Genomic DNA, 22,904 nt, shown 5'->3' with positions numbered 1-22,904 from the left:
CATTAAAGAGAATACTTCCTTAATCTACGTAAAAACAACCAAAGCGTTTTTTAAATGTCGACAGCTAATGTAATTGTTATTACTTTAGCTCTTGTTGAATTGTGACACGCTGGCTGTGAACTAACCAGGCTCTGTTAGATAATGGGCTGCAGCAGATTGAGATGAAGCCACTCTGTGGAAAGATTCCACAGAGTGTGTGACTGCCCGTGTTTTTTTGCTTTGGGTTCAATCGAGGTGGTTAATTATTAAGGCATGACCAAACACATCCATCTGCGTTTCGGCAGCAGGTATGTGTCAACGACCACTGAGTCATGGCCAAACTTGCTTTGGTGACGATGACAAAACCTGGGGGGGGGGGGGGATTTATGTGAAAATCAAAGGATAGAAATGGGAAGTATAGAATGTTCTACTGTCAACAGATTTATTTAACAGGGGGTTTGGATTGATAGGACGGTTTGTGTGTGTAGACAGAGTAGAATTTAAAGCATTTTAAGAAAAAAACTGCCTTTTTAGAATCCTCGTCCGTTTTAACGAGGTATTGAATATGCTCTTATCCGTGGTCTTATATGTCCATGCATTGCAGCAGCGTGTTCAGAGCTACATGCTGAACCATTATTGGCGTCGATGCTGCACACAGTCACACGAGACCTCTGATGTCAGGATGCACATTAACATTCAGCACAGGAAGGGTCCAACATGGATCAGAAGTGATGAAGAGTGTGTTCAAGGTGAAATGAGTGTCTGTTATCTGAGGCTGGCGGACAGGAATCGATTCTCTGCAGAAGCAGCCTTGATTTGATGTGTTTTCCATCTGTGAGCCGATGCTGGACTTCAAGTGGGTTTCTGGTGAATAACATGCTTTGTGAGTGGCCCACTCACATTCCAAACATCTGAACCACAGACACCCAACACGGAACACAAACACAAATCTCACGCATGCCACCGACACACACAGACGCACACTTTGGGAATGGGGGAAAGGGCTATATCGATTTTCCATTTGGCTTCAGGTAATGTACATCTCATACTTCTTATTGATCATTTGTAGATTTTAAAAATAGCTCTTGAATTGCAAACACTTCCAGATTTTGTCTGGTCCAATCCAGTAGAAAACCAAACTCAGTAAATGTGCTCCTCCCATGTGAGATTTGTAGAACTAAATATTGGAATTACAGAAACGTGCGCGTTCGCGAGGAAGCGCAACGTCCCGAGTAAAACTTAGAAGCGACCGAGCGGCTTCATGCTCAGGATTTCTCTTTTATTTTAAGACGGAACTTTTTGTCTGCTCAGCAGTGTGACTTCCCATTTCAGCTGTGCGTGCGTGGACTCGCCAATCTGTCCTGCGCGCAGCGTGGCTCCGTGGCGGTGCCATGGAGTCCAACACGACTCCCCACCTTGTGAGGAATAACCCCTGGATGCACGCGTAATGTGCGCCGGCAGGACGACTCGGAGCAACAACCAAGGAGTCTCTACCAGAGAGAGAGAGAGAGAGAAGCGGAGCGCGTCTCGGATCCGTTCAGGGTGAGCTGGAGAGAAATATAACGCTGATAAGCAACATTCAACTGATGGCTCTGGCTGCTTTTTAGACTTAAATTGAATTGCAAAACATATATAATCAATAAATATAATGGTATGAATGTTAAACATCAATAAGTAGCCTAATGTTTAACTCTTTCTTCTTAGATGCCTTTCCTCGTGTTATTTTTAACTAAAGTAAATGTTAAATGTTTAACTTTCACTCGAGTCGACGTAAAACAAATAAAAAGGTTCAAGCACGCCACTGTCAACTTTATTTTGTTCTTAACACACTCAAGGGATTTAAAAAACACACCAGCGTGATTAGAATCAAATTTCAAGGTCAATCGTGTCCTATGAAAATAACAACCTTTATTTTGTCCCTTAACTTTTCATGATGCTCTTTATTCAATCACTCGCAAAAACCATTTCAGAAGCAACAACAAGTTTCTCAACACAACTGGAGCAGACTATATTTTTAGCGCAATCATCACTGTTGCGTCCCTCATCGGTCTCTAGATTACAGCTGTAATCCTCCTCCTCATGGACCGGTCCAACCTTCTTCCGGGAGTCTCTGTTTAGTTTGAATTAACCTCCATTCGTGCTTCTTCCTTTTAAAGGTTTGGCCCGTCGCCTGTCTTTGGGACTTCAGCACTTCATCATGGAAGCAGCCAACATCAACCAAACGACGGCGTTCGCCTCGGGCTTCGACTCGGGCTGCCGCTTCAATGAGGAGTTCAAATACGTCCTGCTGCCCGTGTCCTACGGTCTGGTGTTCGTGTTTGGCTTTGTGCTCAATGCCATGGCTTTGTGCTTGTTCCTGAGGATGCGTCCGTGGAACCCGAGTACAGTCTACATGTTCCACCTCGCCCTGTCGGACTTCCTGTACGTCCTCTCCCTGCCCACCCTCATCTACTACTATGCCAACCGCAGCCACTGGCCCTTCGGATTGGCCGCCTGCAAGATCGTCCGCTTTCTGTTTTACGCCAACCTCTACTGCAGCATCCTCTTTCTCACCTGCATCAGCGTGCATCGATACGTGGGCATCTGCCACCCCATAAAGGCCATGACCCTGGTGAAGTCCCGCCACGCCCATCTGGTGTGCGGCATGGTGTGGGGCGTGGTGAGCGTGTGTCTGGTGCCCAACCTCATCTTCGTCACTACTTCCAGGAGAGACAACGACACGCTGTGCCATGACACGACCAGCCAGGAGTCCTTCGACGAGTATGTTGACTACAGCTCCGTAGTCATGATGCTCCTGTTTGGCGTCCCCTTCCTGGTCATCGTGGTGTGTTACTGCTTGATGGCGAGGGCGCTCCGCCGGCCCAGACGGGGGTTGTCGTCCGGCGAGCAGGGCGCCGCCTCTCGACGGAAGTCCATCAAGCTCATCGTTGTGGTGTTGGTGGTATTTGCTGTGAGTTTCGTACCGTTTCACGTCACGCGGACCCTCTACTACGCCTCCCGTGTGTTGGGTTTCAAATGTGAAGTCCTCAACATCGTCAACTTTACATACAAAATCACCAGGCCACTGGCGAGCGTCAACAGCTGCATCGATCCAATCCTTTATTTCCTGGCTGGGGATCACTACCGGTCCAAGCTGTTGTCTTTTCTACCGGGAAAAAGACGCACGATAAGCGGTCTGACACCGTCAAGTCACCCGGACAACAACCGCGGCATCTCTCTGGTTTTTAAGAAGCCAGCCCCTTAAAGGCAGAGGGGACAGTGACAGTGGGAAATCTGTGGGGATATAAACACGATTTATTGGTTTCTGTCTCAGACATTTCTAATCACATGTGCAGAACCATCTGTTTTATCTTCCCATGTTTTGCGCATTCGGTTTGGAGAATCTGTCCTTCTTCATCATCGTCATCACTGCAAAATTGTGCCTTAAACATCATCAAACTTCTGCAAAGCCAAGTTGTGATTCCATTCCTCACCTCTTCTTAACTTTACTGTGTTCATGACTCATTTTAAACTCATTTTTTAAAGAGGCTGTATTTACAGTATGTTGCTGCTGTTTGTCTCTGCCGAGAAAACTTCATCTCATGGAAACACGAACTATATGGCGTTGATTTTTCTCGATCGAAGAGATGATTTATATATTAAAGCTCATATCTGATCATATAGATGAAAAATAATATCCTGTTGTGCTCGAAATGAGACAACTATAAGGCTGTACTTCCTTTTTTTTTTCAGCATCGCCTGCAGGAAACTGCAGCCAAGGCAGTGTTGTTCTCGTCTCAGCTGTTTTAATTCTTCACTTGTCTTAAAAAACGAGAGTCTGATCAGGACCAGCCACATTAAAAGGGAAAAATTGACTTTCCCTTTTGACCTTAGACATGAATGCCACTGTCAGTGTATTGTGATTACTAGATGAATGCATGCAGCTCGATCTTATTGTCTGATCTGACACATTATTCACATTTATGGACTGAAAGTTTCAACATTTGTGCGCGGTGTACTTTTAAAATGGTTCCTTTTACTGCCTCTGACCCGCCTGGTAATAAAGTGAATTAACTTCCTCGAATGTTTGCTCACTAGCGCCTCCCCGTGGTCACATTGGGTCAGGGAGTTCACGCAGGAGGTCAGCGACAAGAACTCCCCAGGTAAGATTCTCTCGGATCAATAAATTGGATGGCGTCTTTTGTAAAAGCGACAGAAAGTGTAACCTGAATTCCACGCCGCGTTCGGGTTGCTGATCTGGGATCATCGAAATGGGTTCCACGTGTGTGTCTTCGCGCAATTAAAACCCATTTTCAACCCTCTATAGTCAAAGTAAGCTTTTATTAAATTAAATCACAACATTGCAAACTGTTCAATGACGTTGTTCTAGAAAATTCCCCACATATAAAGTTTAATCAATTTAAAATGTCAAATCTGCGTGGTTTGCGAGTTTCTGTTCTTTGAAATAAATGGCAATGTTTTTATATCAGGAGTAACTCGAAACTAATTTACGAAATCAGCAGGTTTAATATTTCGGGGGAAGACGTTTAAAAGGGGCCCAACCCCACGCGAATAAACCGCACGAGTGTTTTTGATTTTTGGGAAATTATATGAATTTCATTGATCATTCGGCTGATTCGTCAGATTAGTTGTAGAAAACAGGAAATGTGTCGCTTTTATTGCGGCAAGTGCGAAATTAGAAACGTAAATCATAAACTTGAGCGCGGAAAAAAAAACCAAAACTAGTATGTTAGTTTAATATTATTAGATTCATGCTTCATAAAATAACCGAATAATTTATCTGTAATAAGTCTATTTTGAACATTTAAAAAAAGAATGAAAAAGAATGCTATGTTTTTTAATATTTTAAAAATAACGTATTTCAGTCGTCTTTTATAAATAAATAAATAAATAAATACATGTCCATTCGGGTTTATTTGGATCAGTATGCGTATGGATTCTGGATTATCGGCAGGCATCGCTGAATAAAAGTCAAATCTGTTGTATAAAACCCAGAATCAGTGCCTCCGTGGGCTGTTCAGGCTCTGAATGTCCTTCGACTGACGATTCGTGCCAAGAAAAAAGAAAAAAACACTTGAGAAGTGTGGATGTTTCTGCTCAAGGACACTGTGGATGTGTGTGTGTGTGTGTGTGTGTGTGTGGGGGGGGGGGGGGGGGGGGGGGGGGTGCAATCAATGATCAGATTCACCAGATTCACAGCACGTCGAGGAAAAACGAGTGTTTTTTTCTTCTTCTTTTATTCTCATAGAAATATAGAAAAATAGCCTGGCTGTGGAGTCAGACCTCTGAGAGGTCTATTCATCTCCATGCATGCATCCTGATTAAAAGTGACAAAGTAACTCTGTTTTACAATACTGCAAGGCAACCTTTCCTTCAGATGTAAGTTCAAATGTCGTGGAGGTCAGAGCTAGAACATATTCACCCTTCGGAGATCGGGGCTCAGATATCAGATATTCCAAAATTGGAAAATGTATTATTATTATTTATTTTTTTCAAATGAATTTAATATAGTCTCTCAAACATCTATGAGTCAATGAGAATATTATCTTAAACCCCTCATCACGAGAAAATAATACTTAAACAAGTAAAATAAGAATTATTTACTTTTAATTCAGATGAAATATTCTTGTCTGAGGGGAAGGAAATGAACACATCGTGCACTTATTGTGAGACGCACACCCTCTACCAAAATCTGTTGAGCCATGAACATTTTTTTTCCTCTTGTTTGGCAAATTATAAAGCAGCAACGAGGGATTTCAAGGACGTGTGGACTTCAATTTAATCGAACAGGCTGAGAGTGGAGTGGATGAGTGACACGCGGAGGAGAGAAGTTCATTATTCGGCTGAAAAGGAAACCGATGGCTTTCACAGTCGCCATGGTAACTGGCCTTTCTTTTGCCTTCAGACCTATGATAAGGTACTTCATTGCATTAAGCACAATTACTGCAAGGTAAAAGGGGAAATATTGCCCACCAATGCCAATAGATGTTAGATATTGATTGGCCTGATGATTTTTTTTTAGAGAACCTGGCCCTAAATTTTCCCTTGACCTGACTCCCTGCATCCTTGATTGACACTGCAGCCTTTATTGCACTCTATAGGCATCAGCTTTCTTCCTTTACCCGGATGTCAGGATAATGACACTTGTGACAGCAAGGAGATGAAAATGGCTTCAGTGGTGAAACTGTGGAATACAACTGGAAAAGTGTTTATTTTCTTCTCTGAATGGGAGTTGCTGCATTTTTCCAGCTCTTTTCTTGCACAATATCCCATAATATAAATACAGAACACTCGCTTCTTCCCATTATTAGCATAGCATGTCGTTTTGTCATCGTATGGCGGGTTGGCCTTGGCAGCAGCGAGGTCAGTGCAGAGCATGTGTGTGTGTGTGCGTGTGTGTTGGTGTGAGGCTTAGCATAGTGAAAAACATGGGACCCAGTGTGTGTGTGTGAGGAATAGGGTGGTGGTGGTGGTGGTGGGGGGGGCAAATTGTTTTAACCCCTATTACAGCAACCGCATGGTGCTTCTCTTATCTCGGCCGCTGCAGCCTCTCATTAATATTCCCTACATATGGCACTGCTTTCTGTATCATTGTCTATTAATGGGAGGGATAATCACTCATTCAATTATCAGGCAGTCGGCAAAAGACCAACCGTGCCTGCACACCCCCTGGTTCACAAAGTGGCACAGCCCAAAACAGATGTATGCCAGTGAGAAGGTGAGAGGATAGCAGGGATTACAACACATTAACTACTTTAATAAATCAGGCGTAGGGGACGAATGCCACGCAAATAAGGATCTGTTGGCGAACAAGAAGCAAACCTGAACTGTGCAGCGATGAAACAGAAGAGGGCAGCATCTTTAATCCTGGTCCCAGCGGCGGGGACGCTTTTAAACACTGCCCAGAATGTTTTTGCAGAGAGGACCTGCGGTCAGAAAAGGCTGAACACGTCTGTGTGATGGCTCTGCCGGATAAAGCTTGACCCTGATGTGTGCAGGCCAGAGATCTGTGAAGTGATCAAATAGCGTTCATCCCCGTTGATCCGTGCTTTGTGGCCCCGGGACCTGGCGCTGCGCCGTCTCCCTGCTGCCGGGGCCACGGCCTGGATACGGGGGGGTTACTGATAATAGTCTGACCTCTGGCTGTTGTGACCTAATGAGACCTTGTTGAGTCAACATAAGCACACAGAAGGAGAGACAGGAGAGGGAAGGAGGAAGAGTTGGGGGGGGGTTGTTTAGTTACCCTGTGAGTTTTCACTCGGGCGCCGGCGAGATTGGGAGTGTGGAAAAGATAGGAGGTGAAATGTTAACAAAATCATAGAAAATCCGTAGTTTGATAAATTTTCACATTCTGAATGAACCGGAGGGGGGAGGGGGGGCGGCGACGGCGGAGGGCCTTTGTTGAAGGTCCCATTTTCCCCGGCGGAGCAGCACGCTCACAGGGTCAGTGAAGTTACGAAAGTAATTAAAGCTCGGTGATTCACCGCCTGCTGCGGAGAAAAGAAAGCAAGCTGTCACTCTGATTTAGAAAAAATAAATTACTATTTTAATAATGGGGGGGGGGGGAGCCTTGGTTTGGGGGGGGGGGGGGGTCGAGGGTGTTGCCGGCTCCCCACTTATCAATAGTTGCAATTTTTTTTTTTTTTTTTTGAAAGCGCATCGTTCGTACATTGCGAGAGCACAAGTGCCCTTAAAAAAAAGCAAACCCTGGAACATTAACATACTGATTTCATGCGCATGGCAAAGGGCCTGAGCCAATATCAGAGAGGACTCAGCACTCCTATTGTCTGCCGGGACTCTGGTCCCCTCTGATATGAAAATTCAATTATTTTATAACTAGATCTGGCGCTGCGTTTTGACAGTCGACAGTAGCGCCTTGCCAGCTGCATCAGCGTGGGGGGGGGGGCTCCAGATAGCGAGAGGGAGGCCTTTCAGACATTGACATGTTTTTTTGGGGGGGACAAGATTGCCTAAATGTGTTGCATTTAAGGACTAAAAGTTAATCTAATGCACCGCCATTATCTCACTCAGGTAATTCCAATACCATCCGCAATCTATGTTTACGCTCACGCGAGCGGCCGCATACTCACACACACATTCATCCATTCATTCTCGGGCACTTTGAATCTGATTCCCAGGCTTTCTGTGTCCCGACGGGCGATGTGTGTATTTGCTTTTTCTGTTTCCTGCAGCGTTAGGCTGCTGCAAACTATGCAGAGTGGAAGTTGATTTTCTTAGAGACATCAGCAGTTTCTAGTTAGTCATTCTGCGGCAGATAAACTTGCCTTGCATCATGCTCGGTGTTTTTTTTATGAGGAGGTTAAAAGTACAGGACTATTACATTCTGAGAAACACTTTTATCACAAAGATTTCTTTCAGATTGAAGACGAGACTGGTTATTTTAGTCGCTCTGCGTCATTTAAATCCAGAATTTCCACCTTGTTAATGTTTCATTCGCCTGCATGGCCACCAAAACATTCGCTGGTCCATTATCAGAGTTTATGGGACACATCCTTTCATTACCTCCGTGGCTTATTGTGAGCATTCTGAGGGGGGGGGGGGGACGGGACGGGACAGGAAGCAGCCCCCTGGTATGGCCCTCTCTGCTCAGACCCCACTGTGTTGTGCTTTATTAAGCCGGCCTGGGAGAAGACGTACCTGCTTCCCCTCATTAGGCCATGGTGGAGTACGCGCTTGGTCTGCAGAAGAATGGAGCATTAATTAGTATTCTCTGCAGGGGAACCTCCATTAGCACTCAATTAGCAGTAAGAGCACCACTCAGTCTTGCGGCTAGTTCGTGTCGAACACAATATGTTCTGTGTCTATTCCCTGTAATAGAAAAAAGCTGATGAAAGCCCAATGCTGTGCGTGCATATCTGCTGCGCTGCGTCCGTGTTCAGAGTCCATATGTTTTCTTAATGCTTAATGTTTTCTTTTTCATATCATTTTTTGTCTACAGCTCATCAAGTCCAAAGATGTCAAAGCTATTTTTCCCTGCAGATTATTATTATTTTTTTATGCATCCAGAAAAGGAGCTTAAATGCTTGTTTAGAATAACTTGATCGATCTGAAGCGGCTCATTTAAAATCATTTTGATTTGGATAGAAGCTGGTTTTAAGGTGTAGTCAAGGCCGATGTTCCACGAGGGCAAATACTGTTATCGACATGCAATGATTGGCTTTGGCTGGAAAAGTTTAAGGAATGAGGGTCAACTTTTCCCATTGATCTCAGGGAAGTTCATTTGATCTGCTCTCCTTTCTCCGCCTTCTGCGTCCGACGCCATCGCCGCCGAGGAAGACAACCCATGTCGGTTTGCTCCTCAGATTAACCGGGCTTCCCTTTCAGCCACCTCCCCGCTCCTCCTTTCCCCACCAGCAGCAGCCCTCGGAGGCCGGGGCGGATGGTGGCGGTGGTACCTTTCACTTCCTGAAATCGGAGAGGCGGAGAGCTGTGATTTGCCAATTTGGCCTGAATGGGATGGACAGCAGATTGAATGTCGTTTTCCCACCAGGCTGCACCATCCAGACCAGCAGGGGAGGGATGGGGGGGTGCAGGGAAAGGGGTGTAATGCTAGAGTAAAATTAGAGCTTTGATGGGAGCTAATAGCGTGTGATGGGTGGCGTTGACGTGGATTTCTAGTAAAGACGCCACAGGCCGCCCCCCCTCCCTCTCTGTCTTGCAGCTATACGACCATACGCGCCCTGCCTTCCTTCTCAGGGCTGTAATTTCTCTCTGATCAATGTAATTATGCTGCACATTTCCCACTCCAAACCTGCATGTCAAGGCCAGACCGGTCCTGCCACTGCGCTTCACATGTGAGGAAGCGTTGATGTTCCTTAGCGTGGGACGCTGCCGTGACCCCAAACATGAATATCTGTTATTACCTGTCTGTGCGTGGCCTGTAGGATGGATACAAACTGAAATGCTCTCTGATTTGACATCACAACATTTATTTATGGTCCTATTCGTGTTTTGTCTCTCTTCACTTCAAAAGAAAAATGACTTCTTTTTTTCTTTTTTCCTTACCTCTGCTGATAGTTTAGCTGCCAATTATTTACTCTCTGACGCTTAACAGGATACCCGGACGGACGGATTGGTGTTAGTTGCATTTAAAAAACAAAACCAAATAGCATTTACACATAAAGTAGTGGGTTAAAATAGGTTGACAATGATTCAGCAGCTGATGGAAAAGCAATATGTAATTTGTGTTTTGAAAATCCAAATATATCCAACAGTACAGGACTGAGTAGTTGCAGCTTTATTTTGATGCATAGTATTTCATTTCTCTTGGCTTCTGAGTGTTTCAACTTTCCACTGTGCAAAAAGCAAAGAAAGATGCTGGCTATTTGTCGCCTTTACTTTACTTACGCGTTTCCTGCAACATTAGATCAGTAAGTTCAGCATTGATATGATAATCAACATTACTTTAAGCAGTAACTTGTCGGAGGAATGGATGGATTTGTGTTAGATGTGAAGAGGCTCAGGTGCTGCAGCTGTTTGCTTCAGGTGGGTGGGGGGGGTTCAACTCAAATTAATCACGAACGCCTTCCTCCCATCCTGCTGCCCCCAAGGAGACACGAAGATACACGAAACACAACACTGGGCCTGTCCTCGGGGCTAGAAGACACACATCCCCACACACACACGCCCATGCTGATGGATTTAGAGACATGAGCAGCCGCTGTGATGCTAACGCTAAAGGCTTCTTGAATATCTCTATCAATCTGTACACTTGTCAGCTTGACAATGACGGAAACAGAACACCATCACCGGCGTTCAGCGGGATCATCCTCGTCTCTTCTTCAAAAGCCCACTGCAGTCGGTCGTCCAAGTGAACCCTAAGCCCGAAATATTAACACTCATCTTAAACTAATCTTCCTTTTCCATTGCAGGGTCATAAATATAATATCTTCCTTTTCACCGATGGGATTTCATTTATTTCATTGTTCTGCTCTTTCTTGGTAACGTGAATTTGCTTGTGACCGTACGAGTCTGCCGTCCGCCTGCTGCTGCTGCTCGGGACGCTTTGTGCTTCGCTCTCTTGGCATGGGAGACATTTTGTTTTTGGAGCTCTTTCACACGAGCTCTCTCTCTCTCTCTCTCTCTCTTTAACACAATAGCGCGCTGTCGTCTCGCCCGGCGTGGCAACTCTGTCAAATCGGCAGATCCAGGTCAGTTGTCCTTGCCAAGTTTTGCAGCCTGCCATGTTGTCTATTCTGCTCAGCTATTTAAAAAATGTTGAATATCAACAATGGCTTTCACTGGTGCATTGTCAACTTTTGTATGAAGCAATCTCGACTGAATGAGATGGGTCCCAGAGCAGGGAGAGCCCAGCTGCAGTGTGCACCGCCACGCCACTGACTGCCCGGCTCGCCGCCTTTATTCCTCTGCTGCACATGGTGCTGGTGCTCCAGTCTGAATGGCCATGGTTGGAGTCTGGAGCTGTGGATGTCACTGCTATCTTCCAGCCCACGGCCCTGCTCTTGGGCCTGCTGACAGCCAGCTGTTGAGGGTGTGACTAACAGAGGGATTGGGAAACAGCAGCAGTCAGAGTTTGGTGAGTGTCCTCAATTTTCTGGCCAGAGAGGGGAGGAGGATAGTGAAGAAAGGAGCAGAGGAGGGGGGGGGGGGGGGCGTCCAGGGAGAGAGGGTACAGGGACATTTCTGGTCTCTGTGTTGATGTGCATACAGAGAGGAGGATATAAGTATAGACTTTTCACCTGTTGGATCCCAAGAAATCATTTTTTGATCAGACGCACAATCTCAATTGTTGCAAATGATCCGTCTCATAAAATCGGATTCTTTTCCGATGCCTGTTCTGCGGGTTTTTACAAACGGCATAGACATTTAAACTCCACTCGCCGGTTGCATCCGTGGCTTTCGTGTGTTTGCACAAGCACAGACATCTATGTTTGTGCATGTATGGAGGAAGATGAAAGCAAGGACTAGAGCTTTCCCAGATAATGGTAGCTTAAGGCTCTTTGTCCTGCTGTCAGCCAGGAGAGGAGGACGGCTGCGAATCGCTTCAATGCAGCGGCAAAATCTACTATGTTCCATTGACATATCAGTCTAAGAGGCAATGAGCCGTCGCCTCCTCGCTTCCCTGGTTTATACGTGTGTGTGTGTGTGTTTGTGTGTGTGTGTGAGCAAATAGGTGCCACCCCAAGTTGTAGTTCTTTATTAGTAGTGTTGGTAAGTAGAAAAAGTTAGCAACAAAATAAATATTTATGATCACGGCCAGTTCTTAATGCTTCTGAACATCATTTCCAAATGTTTGAGCAACAAGAGAGACTAATGGTTAAACCAGACTTGTGTGGGAACGGTTTCCACTTCAGCTAAAGGGAAACCTTCTTCGAATAGTACAAATAAATTCACCTCCCTCGTGCAATTTCATTGTTGGTTTGGAAATCGGATTAGTCTCGCTATAATGCAAAATCTTAATATTGATGGAAGTCTATTTTTTTTTTTTACTGCGGTCAAATAAAGCTCCAGAACGGCCCCAACCTTTCCTCCTCCAGGCTGTTTAGTTCCAGTAAACACAGAAGAGACGCGGAGGACCTGAGCTGTCCTCTGCCTCACCTCTCTGAAAGCAACCCAAGGCAAGGTGACTAAATTCAGCTCGGCCCATCCATTATCTTGTCAACGCAGTCAGCTTCCCGCCTCAATTTGCTCTTCCTCGCATTTGGAATACATAATAATCATCATGCTCATCTCCTCGTGCTCGAGGTAATTAATATATTTAGAGGACGATGGCTAACTCTTAATTAAATTATGCCTCTTTTAATGAGACCTTGACTGGCACTGAATTTATAACCACTATCTGCTTTACCAAGTGCTTCGCACGCAACACAGATGAGTCACTTTCTCCCAAATCACAGCAAGATCACGCAGAATGGCACCCATGATATATTTATCAATTTATACCTGTTTGTTTCTTTATTAAGGTTCAATCAATTACTTCTTATAATTAACTTCATCTAGTTTTCGGCTATTTAAATGCACCAATTATGGCTCTGTGCTGTATCTCTGTTACATATTCATGTTGGAAGAAGAGACAGATAACAACTCGGTGGTATTAATCATATTACAAAATTGGGTGTATTCAATTAATTAAAGTTACACTGCAAATTAATTGTGCATTCTCACAATATTATCTTAAGCTAATGAAGACTTGACAAAGAGGCTGTTTCATAAAAAAAAGAGGCTAGATTAGTGGAATCTCAATTATGGCTAAAACAAAAGCGGGCTGCTTGCTTGGGCATGGCGCGCAGCGAAAAGGGACAATTCAGCACTTTCTTCCAAACAAAAAACTGAGAAAGTTTCCATTGTTTTTTTGGGGAAAAAAAGTGAACATGGCAATGATTCAAAAGATACATGGGAAAATAATGAGCTCTGTAATTAGCCAGTTAGGCAACAAGAGTATTTAAAGTGATCATCATATAGAGGTGCTTGATAATGTCATTCACAGGCAGCACACATCTGATCGGCTGTAAATGCCGCTGCAGGAGAAAAAAAAAAAGGCTATAATTTAAACTGCAGTTTCTTTTGTTGCAGTCGAGAAAATTAGATACTATTCAGAGTGCGTTCTGATGACAGCTACTGTGCAAACCCTCCAAATAAAGGTCTAAAACGATCCCTCTGCAGGATAAATCAAGATTGCACCAACATTCTAGAGTAAACTGAGAAGATGGGAGTTTAGGCAGCCGACCCAGAAGCGATCATGTTGCAAACGGGATGACTTAATCCAGCCTCGGCTCGGCTCAGAGGCAAAAACCATATTTATTACAATTTTCTGCTAAATTTACTGAACTGGAATTAGCTTTCAAAAGATATGATATTATAATTCGGGGGCAATTTCCTACTTTATTTTTCATTTAACGCGTCATATACCAAATGTTTAAATATGAATGTTTCTGCTAATCTGCTAAGTAAATGTAAAGCGTCTTTGTCTGAGAAATGACTTCATGGGGCTAATAATACTGAATATTCATTTAAAAATGCTTCCACTTGCCTTTAGCTTCATTAGTCAATAACCACGGCAAAAAAAAAACTCCAAGGGTCAGTGGGTATATGAAATTCTAACTGCATGCTGCTGCACATGATTACACTTGAGTGTGTGTGTTTGTGTTTGTGTCTGTGTGTGTGAGAAGATTTTTTTTTGTACTTTAAACCAAATGTGTTGTAATGTGCCTCCCTAATAGATGATAAGCGGCTGCGACCCGATGAGGTGAAAAACTATTCCCTCGGCTAAGTGAGCTGGAGCAGAGTGTTGGGTGGTCGCGCTCTGTCTGCTCATGACAGTGGCAGGTTAAAGAGATTACACTGGGATTGTGTCAGTAGCCTTGGCCTTGCTCACGCAGGGACATAATGAGGATGAGGAAGGACATGCTTGGTCTCCCGGGAAAGAAAAAGAGGCCAAAGTTTGAAGGATTCTTCACGGACAGCTACAGGAGGCACAGTTTTTAGTTTTTTTGGTGGATATGAGAGACACATTCCAACGAGGAGAACAAGTTGCTGCTGAGTGGAAACGTAATGAAAGCGTGGGTTTTCCATCAGCCTTCAGTGCGCCAGACAAACTTCCAATACTCCATTAAAGCGATCCTTAAAATCGATGCATCTGTCCTCTGAGTGTGTTTGTTTTATAGCTCTTTGGACAGTTTTGAGTGACAGTCCCTTTGCCTCATTAGTGAACAGAGGCTTTCAATCCCTCAGATGGGCTCACCGTCAGCAGACAGATAGTCATCGGGGTTACAGCCTAACGTGACGAATTTACTGATGGGCCTGCTTCATCTTTCATGTTCTCTCATAATGACTGGAGCTCCATATTCAGCCATTGTAATGCAACAATTTAGGAAAAGTGATGACACAGAGCAGCACTTGTATGAAAAGCCACATTTCTTAAAAATAATTGGTATACTTCGATTTATTTGCAACAAATCAGATATAATTTGCACATATAATCTACATTTAAATTTAAATAATTAAGGAAACTTTTTTTCCACATTGTTGGCTTCAAAGATGAGCTTCTTTAGGTCATTTATGTGATGTTTCTGGACTTAATAATAATGTTCATTATATTATTATACCATAAGAAAAGTATTTTTTTGTAACAAATTTCATCAGTGAAATCGAGAATTTTACAACTACCTGTTGCAAGAGTTGCACAAAATGTCTAAAATGTTAGCCAGGAATTTAAATCTTTTTTTTTTTTTTTTTTGCGAGAACCTTTCAAATATATATTTTAGCATCCAGATTAAAAATGTGATTGTTTCTTATATATAATTAGACAAAGAAAAACACTAAAAACATTTTTTTAAAGAAATTATTGTGGGTCAAATAAGTCAAATGCATCAGCAGTGTAGTTCTGCTTGGTGGAATAAAGAGGCAATAATAGCGGCACTCTGATTCCTCTAAATGACCCGTGAACATTATTTTACCTGCGTTGAACTGGGAGGACGTAACCATTCACGGTGGCACAATAGGAACAGCAGACCGTGCGTAAATCGCATCTTCATTTGCATTCCTCATACAAAAATCATGCAAATCTTAATGAGACAGTCTCCATTGCGGCTGTAATTGAAACTCCATTCTTTGTTAATTACTGTTTCTCTAAGGCCTTGTCCGGAGTCACTGAGCTGCAACAAAAAAAAAAGTTCGATTCTTAAATCATGCTCCTTATTGTCGGACGCGCCTTTTAGAAGTATAAAAGTTATGGTAAAGAGCAATATGTGTACAAATAAAATGGCAAGAATACACATCTAAGTATATATTTGCATTTGACCCGTCGTTCAGGTTGATGGAGAAGTTTTCCTGAATTATAAACCAGGCAGAGGATCCCAACACGCACTGACGCTCGAGTTTCCAGGGTCGGATCAGTGTCCTTTGGTGTCAGTTATTCCAACTGAATGTTGGAATTCACATAAAGCACTTAAATATGCATTTTTTTTTTACTTTCAAGGCCCACGAGGCCACGAGGAGAAAAGAAAATCCGTTTATTCCCGTCAACACAAGTCCTGCATGTTTAAAACAAATAATTTATAGATTATTGCAACGACACGTGCTGCAATTTACTGCAAAATCGATCCGTTTTAAACATTAAATGATCTACTATCTGACTGCACGCGGTTTATATTACTCCCATCCGGACAGCGGTTCCTGCAGCCGTGCGCGGTCAGAGCCACTTTAGCCCGCCGGGCTTGTTGAGTCTGAATGTGAGGAGACTGTCCTGGTGGTCCGTTCGTTAATTAGGAAATTAGCTGCGCAGAGGCGCTCATTACCAAACTCCGGGTTACTCCTGGTGTGTGTGTGTGTGTGTGTGTGTGTGTGTGTGTGTGCGCGCGCGTGTGCGCGCGCTTTCTTTCCCCCTCTATCTCTCTGCCACCGGTCAATTTCCATAAGAAGATTACAAGCGGATCAGAAGTGAGATCTGGGCAGATACACAAATAACCGGTCTAACGGCTAATTGGACGTTATTTTATTGCTCTGTTTGTGACGCCCCATTGAACGCGAAAATTAAATTCCTGATGTCTATTTTGTAGGTGATTTACTACTTAGAGGGTTTATTGTTGTCCTTTTAATGCAAAATAACTTGCATCCTTATGGTTTTATTAAGAGCACAACGTTCCCAAACATAAGCAAAAACATAGACATTTAATAGTTTAATTGAAGCAGGTCTTTTTCATGCCCAACGAATACATTGATTTTTTTCCCGTGCGTGTTATCCGCGCTGACGATTAAATTAAAATGAAATTCACAAAATAACAATCTGTAATCTTCCTTTCCTGCAGGCCCCTCAGGTATAGACGCACTGTCTGTATTTGGTTGACCTATAGTGGCTCCATTTTCGTTTTTAAAGGAGGGGGGCGACGATCTAAAAAAATGCACATACGGAATAATTCTCATCTCAGAACCGAGGCGCTGAGGGGCGATCATTAGCACGTGTGAGGTTTGGCCTGCAGAGCCATTGGCTTCGATGGCGTTTCAGGTCATTTGGAGGGTGACACGTGCAAATGAAGGCCACTCGACAATTCATTTTAATAAGCATTGACATGGAGAGTTGAGATTCTGCCGTGTCACCGGAGCGGCTGTGGACTTCATGACGCGATCGTGGGGGTTTAGACGTGTTTTTTTTTTTTTTTTTTAGATGTGGCCCGCAGCCTCCACAAGAGGTCGTTGACGCATTAAAGTTTCTCTTTGGTTCCTCAGCGCAGACACGTCCACATTAATTTACCATCAATTTCATTTAAGTCAGGATTCTATGTTTTAGGTAAAGCCAAGTTGATGGAATTTTTTTATTACATAAGATGATTATTTTTTCTTTGTTTTTAAATTATTTTAGCACACACTCAGCTCTGTTTCAATACATTTACACCCTGTAGATTTTTTGGGTAAATTCTCCCCCAGAAGTTAAAGGACATTAGAGGGAACCGGGACTATTTCGGCTCCTCTTGGGGTTTAACATTTTATGCAGCGCAGAAGGAGACTGTGGAACTCCTGAAGAATACCGAGGTCCTGTGGAGCCAACGCTTCTCTTGAAATAAAAAAAACCCGGACGTTTTAATGTTTGCACATTTAAGATCGAAGAAATATTTATTAAAGCAACAGTGGCTGTTTTTTTTCTTCAAAGAAAATGTAAATGATTGTTTTTTTTCCGTCCAAGGGCAAATTTTATTTCAACGTATCACTTTTGCCTGAGAAAATAGAGCCACACTTTGATCTCCCTTTTTCGTTTCTATTAAACACAACTGTATCCCGCACGGTGTGCAAAACGCGTTTGACTCTTTCAGTCTCATTAAAATCCAATTCCAAATAAAATCAAAAGTCAGAAAAATTATTTTAACGCGATTAGACAAAAAAAAAACTTTTTGAAAAAGAAAACGATGCATTTTCTGACGTTTTCTCATCTTTATTCTTCGATGATTAATGTTGTAAATCTATAACCTTTTATTTTTTATTTTTTACCATCCAGGTTGTTGAGCTGCAGCGCAGCTGTTTTTAAAAAACTTCACCTCTCCCTCCTCCACCCAAAACACAGCGCCGTGTGCGCCCAGGTTTATTACGCGTTGGATCGAGAGCGAGCGCAACGATTGGTCGCCCGCTCCTCTTTGTTATGCTGTCAATCAACATCACATGGTCCGTCCAGTAGGCCTATTAACAGATGATTTTGCCAGGAAGCGCACAGACTTCTCTCTCAGAACGGTCGGAGACGGAGCAGCCTTGCGCGGAGACGAACCAGAAACACCTGCAGACACTTATTAGCCTCTCTGGGCGCAACTTTTCCGCGTCTTCTTATGAGACTGGTCAGTATCTCTACCTCTGAATCCTGGCTCTGTCTGGCCAACTTATTTTTTTTTATGCTTGTGAGCGATCAGCTAAAGTCTGCCTAAATGTATAGCATGATGGAAACCGAGATTAAGACCCCGCTCCCGCAGTCCAACTCGGGTTCGGTACCGGGCGCGAAGAACAGCAGTGTCAGCGACCAGGAGCGGGTGAAGCGCCCGATGAACGCCTTCATGGTCTGGTCTCGGGGACAGCGGAGAAAGATGGCACAAGAAAACCCCAAAATGCACAACTCCGAAATCAGCAAGCGGCTCGGGGCCGACTGGAAACTTTTGACGGACGCAGAGAAGAGGCCGTTCATCGACGAAGCCAAGCGTCTCCGCGCCATGCACATGAAGGAGCATCCGGATTACAAGTACCGTCCCCGGAGGAAGACCAAGACCTTGCTCAAGAAAGACAAGTACTCTTTGCCGGGGGGGCTGCTGGCGCCGGGGGCCAACGGCGTCAACAACTCCGTGTCGGTGGGGCAGCGCATGGACGGCTACGCGCACATGAACGGCTGGACGAACAGCGCGTACTCCCTCATGCAGGACCAGCTGGCCTACCCTCAGCACCACGGCATGAATGGCCCCCAGATCCAGCAGATGCACCGGTACGAGATGGCGGGGCTCCAGTACCCGATGATGTCCTCGGCGCAGACCTACATGAACGCGGCGGCGTCCACGTACAGCATGTCCCCGGCGTACACGCAGCAGACCCCCAGCGCCATGGGACTGGGCTCCATGGCGTCCGTGTGCAAGAGCGAGCCGAGCTCGCCGCCGCCGGCCATCACGTCCCACTCTCAGCGGGCGTGCTTGGGGGACCTGAGGGACATGATCAGCATGTACCTGCCCCCCGGCGGGGAGGGCGCGGAGCATCCCTCCCTGCAGGGCAGCCGGTTACACAGCGTCCACCCGCACTACCAGGGCGCAGGGACCGGCGTCAACGGGACGCTACCTCTCACCCACATCTGAGAGCCGCAAGAAATGGACTCAGAGTAGTGTATGTCGGATACTTGAACTATTTGGTTGCTATAGAGAAACACACCGCTCGACATGTTTTTATCTCAATATCTTTCGAGTTGTTCACTTTAAATGAGTTTTAAAAAAGGACCGAAACTGAACGCCGAGCCCCCCCCTGTCAGAGACGCAAGTTTAAGCAATCAACTTCTGTAGAAGAATGGGACTTCTATGTTTGAATTAATGCCATATTTTCCTCTCTGTGAAAAGGCATGTGGCCTCATTAAGAGAGGCCTGATGTATTTCAGAAAAGCTGTTTCATAAATGTTTACACTTCATTTGTAGAATGTCAGTTGTCTCGACCGTGTCCAAATTTTGTAGTTTTTTGTTTTTGTTGTTTTGTTTCCTCCTCACCTTCATGACCTATAGGTTAAAATGAAATGACTGTGCGGGTCGCAAACGCAAAAGTTTTTATTTATAGTAAGATTTTTTTTTCTCTCCATCTTTGTAGCTTAATGTTTTGTAACACGAGAAAAATATTCTAATTTTGTTTTTGTAAAATGTTTTTTTTTTCTCCCTGTGATGGTTTTGACAGTGTCATGTTTACTCATTATCTCGAACGAAAAGGTTTATTTAAACTGACGTTTCTACATATTTTAAGACCATCCTCTATTCTTAAAGCTGAATAAATTTGTATGAAACATGATTTGTGACTCTGTCCTTTTTGTAGAAGAGGAGGCTTTGGATGCAGACTTGCAGGTGGAACTTGAATAGAAACGTGATTTAGCAGATCTTAATTCATAGATATTTATTTTATTTATTTTCACATTATGTGCGCTCTATTTCCACATCTTATTCTTCAAGGGGGGGGGGGGGGGGGTCTGCTTACTGTAACTTCCAATCACAGCATGTCAAAGGATAATTTGTCCAGAAAATAAACACAATTTTATCTTTTCAAATATACATTCCAAATTAATTGCGTAATCTGCCATAATTCTTTCTGTTCTATTTGATATTTTTGGCAAAGTTTTTCCAGACACTGTTTGGGAATTACTGTTAGAATTAAAATTGGCTTTGTCTTCCTTCTTTAATTACTTTTTAAAATATTTGGTGAAAAACCTTTTGTCTCTCTAAGTTTACCCGCTTCAGTATTGACTTAGTCAACACGGTTGTTATCCTCTGTTTTTCGCTTCAGTCGGTTTGAATATGTTTTTAATATTTTATCATGCATTATTGGAATATTTGTACTTTTTAGAACTTGACTTACAAATCAAAGAATAAAGAAAGGTCAGCATTAGGTCACTTTACATATCGATAACTTTCAAAAGTTATGTGCATTTACTTTTTATGGATACTTTGAATGCAAGAAGTATTGTGACTTTTTTTTGGCATAGAAAATAAACTAATAAATTGCTTTAAAGTAGTTCATGAGGGATTTTCCCATTTAGTCTTTAATTTCCAGCGTACTCTGCAATTGAGCTCATTTAATATGGAATTTCTTTAAATAACTGGGCAGCTTCGTGAACTGATCGTGATAGTTGTGTTAACAATATAACAGTTTACATGGTGAATTTTTATTTTCCAATCAATGATTCAGCGATTGCGTCCCATTCGTTAAATAAAAGTCTGCACACACTCATGGTGGCTGACACTCACAACGGCCGAGGTGTGTGGAAGAATGGAGTCTGCTTGAAGATAAATCCATTTTGCTACCAAGCCATGGCAGCCATGCTGGCCTTCCCACACTCCCCGTCGGACTTGATCCGCAGCTCAGCACAGCGGCCTGGATTAGCCCCACGCACCTTTGTTGGGGGGGGGGGGGGGAGATTATCCAGACCTCCCTGCATTCAGTGACAGGGTCTTAAGTCAGTCTAGCGTGCCGGCATCCACCCGTCATCTCATCACACTTTCCAACTAATTTTTTTGTAATTAAGGAGCTTTTCTCTTCCTGCTTCCTGGTGTCGGAGGTGTTTAATAAGGGCTGAGCGAAACGATGGTTGTGGTCGTTTGTAAAACCGAGAGAATGGTGCAAGCTCGGGACGACTTTCACCTCCTCGGCTCCTCTGAAAGGTTTCTGCTCAGCAAATGACAGAACAGTTCTAACATGTCAGTATGATGAAACTTGATTTGTATTTTTTGTACGCAGATCAAAGTGCAGCACACGGCTTGTTGGGATTGGCATAAGTGATTACGTGTAATGATGTTTTCGGCGCCTTAAACTGTCTTTGCGGAGCGGGCGTGAGACTGAACCTCGCATAGCGCTTGATTATTTTTTTAAATTCTGCCAGCGAAGCCATCTGAGTTTGGGGCTACCCGCCACCACCTCCACCAAAGTCCAAAGCCCCCTCACTCTCATCCTGCTGAGCGCCCGAGGGCCTCTCGCTCCTGTCATGTGGAGCTCTGTGCCCACTCAGCAAGTGCAGGCATATCCCACTTCCATCTGCCTATGACCTCACAGGCCCTGTTTGTTTAACCCCCTCTCCAAAAACTAACCCAATTATAGGCCTGTAGAACACGGATTCAGCGGATTCCCAGTGGATTCGGCTACTGTGTGCCCTCATGTATCTGTGCGGTACGTGAAAGCCTCTGGCTTTGCAGTAGCAGGAAGTATCCATATTTTTTTTCCCACGTGTTCATTATATTATTATACCATAAGAAACGTGTTCTTGTCGCAAACCCGTGGGAGTATAAGCGGACGAGGCAGTATTTTTATTTTTTTTAGAGCGTCTCTTTACGTCAGTATGATAAGTGGAAAACTCATTACACAAATCTGGCTGACAGACTTGACGTTGGTGACATCACTAAACTCGCCTGCTTGACCTGCTTGGCAACTTCCAGCAGAGACACACCCTCTGAAACAACTCGCAGCTCTCCACGCAATCTCCCACTGAAATCTGGAGCCTCCTCTGATGCGCTGATCAGACGTCACCCAACAGCATAGTTTGAGCGTAACGGATAATTTGATGCGTGGGGTTGGGCGCTGCACCCATGACGCCGTCTGGCTGTACTAGTTTACTGTTGTTGATATCCCCAGGAACCTAAACCGGCATTTCCAGGTTAGATGGGCCTGTCCAGAGCGATGGGACTCGTGTGAGGTGCTGAGATTGACAGCAGTGTTTAGAGGTGCGGGTGGGTGAGGGGGGGGGGGGTTGGGGGTAATCTCCCTGAACCGGGGCAGATGTTGTTAATGAGCTCCTCTCAGGTCGACTCCCTGCGTGGGAAAATGGCATCAAATCCTCCTGGGGTCAGGGCTTTTGGGCTGACCCACTGAGAGCCATCCCTCTCTAGTGCGCCGTCTTCTCAATCCCCTCTCCATTCACTCGCCCACTCACTCAGTCACTCATTCACTGACAGAGACACTAGAAAATCACATCTGACCATTTTCTACCACTCCTTTTTTAAGCACATCCTTGTTTTTCCAGGCCATTCCTTAAATTATTGTGAGCGGCTATAGACCTGCTCCGCGGGCAAGTGTTCTTATTAAAGGTAGCTGCGCTTGCGTCGCTGAACCTCCAAGGCCTGCGCTCAAGAAGCTGTAACGCCACACCTCATGGGAATCAAGGCCGAACTAAAAGAAAGTATAGCTAAGGGTATAATTTTACATGCTTTATCTTTGTACTTACAATTTAGGTCCCGCCCACTGAACAC

The 22,904-nt window shown here is 44.2% G+C and overlaps 2 protein-coding genes across 2 annotated transcripts; both read left to right on the top strand.

Moving 5' to 3' along the window:
* Positions 1 to 1,277: 1,277 nt before the first annotated feature.
* On the top strand, positions 1,278 to 4,021 carry LOC137916575 (P2Y purinoceptor 4-like). The gene is made up of 2 exons (XM_068759567.1): positions 1,278 to 1,521; positions 2,136 to 4,021. The coding sequence occupies exon 2, from the start codon at positions 2,177 to 2,179 to the stop codon at positions 3,221 to 3,223; it is 1,047 nt and encodes a 348-aa protein (XP_068615668.1). The 5' UTR covers positions 1,278 to 1,521; positions 2,136 to 2,176; the 3' UTR covers positions 3,224 to 4,021.
* Positions 4,022 to 18,256: 14,235 nt separating this feature from the next.
* LOC137916577 (transcription factor Sox-3-like) lies at positions 18,257 to 19,387 on the top strand. The gene is made up of 2 exons (XM_068759568.1): positions 18,257 to 18,278; positions 18,374 to 19,387. The coding sequence occupies exon 2, from the start codon at positions 18,375 to 18,377 to the stop codon at positions 19,269 to 19,271; it is 897 nt and encodes a 298-aa protein (XP_068615669.1). The 5' UTR covers positions 18,257 to 18,278; position 18,374; the 3' UTR covers positions 19,272 to 19,387.
* Positions 19,388 to 22,904: the final 3,517 nt, after the last annotated feature.

Source organism: Brachionichthys hirsutus, unplaced genomic scaffold, assembly GCF_040956055.1.
Source record: "Brachionichthys hirsutus isolate HB-005 unplaced genomic scaffold, CSIRO-AGI_Bhir_v1 contig_840, whole genome shotgun sequence".
In the NCBI taxonomy this organism is placed as follows: Eukaryota; Metazoa; Chordata; class Actinopteri; order Lophiiformes; family Brachionichthyidae; genus Brachionichthys; species Brachionichthys hirsutus.
This window is presented reverse-complemented; position numbering and strand designations above follow the sequence as displayed.

What these genes read in the sequence shown, in the direction of transcription:
- LOC137916575 (XM_068759567.1), top strand. Translation starts at nt 2,177, where the DNA reads ATGGAAGCAGCCAACATCAACCAAACGACGGCGTTCGCCTCGGGCTTC.
- LOC137916577 (XM_068759568.1), top strand. Translation starts at nt 18,375, where the DNA reads ATGATGGAAACCGAGATTAAGACCCCGCTCCCGCAGTCCAACTCGGGT.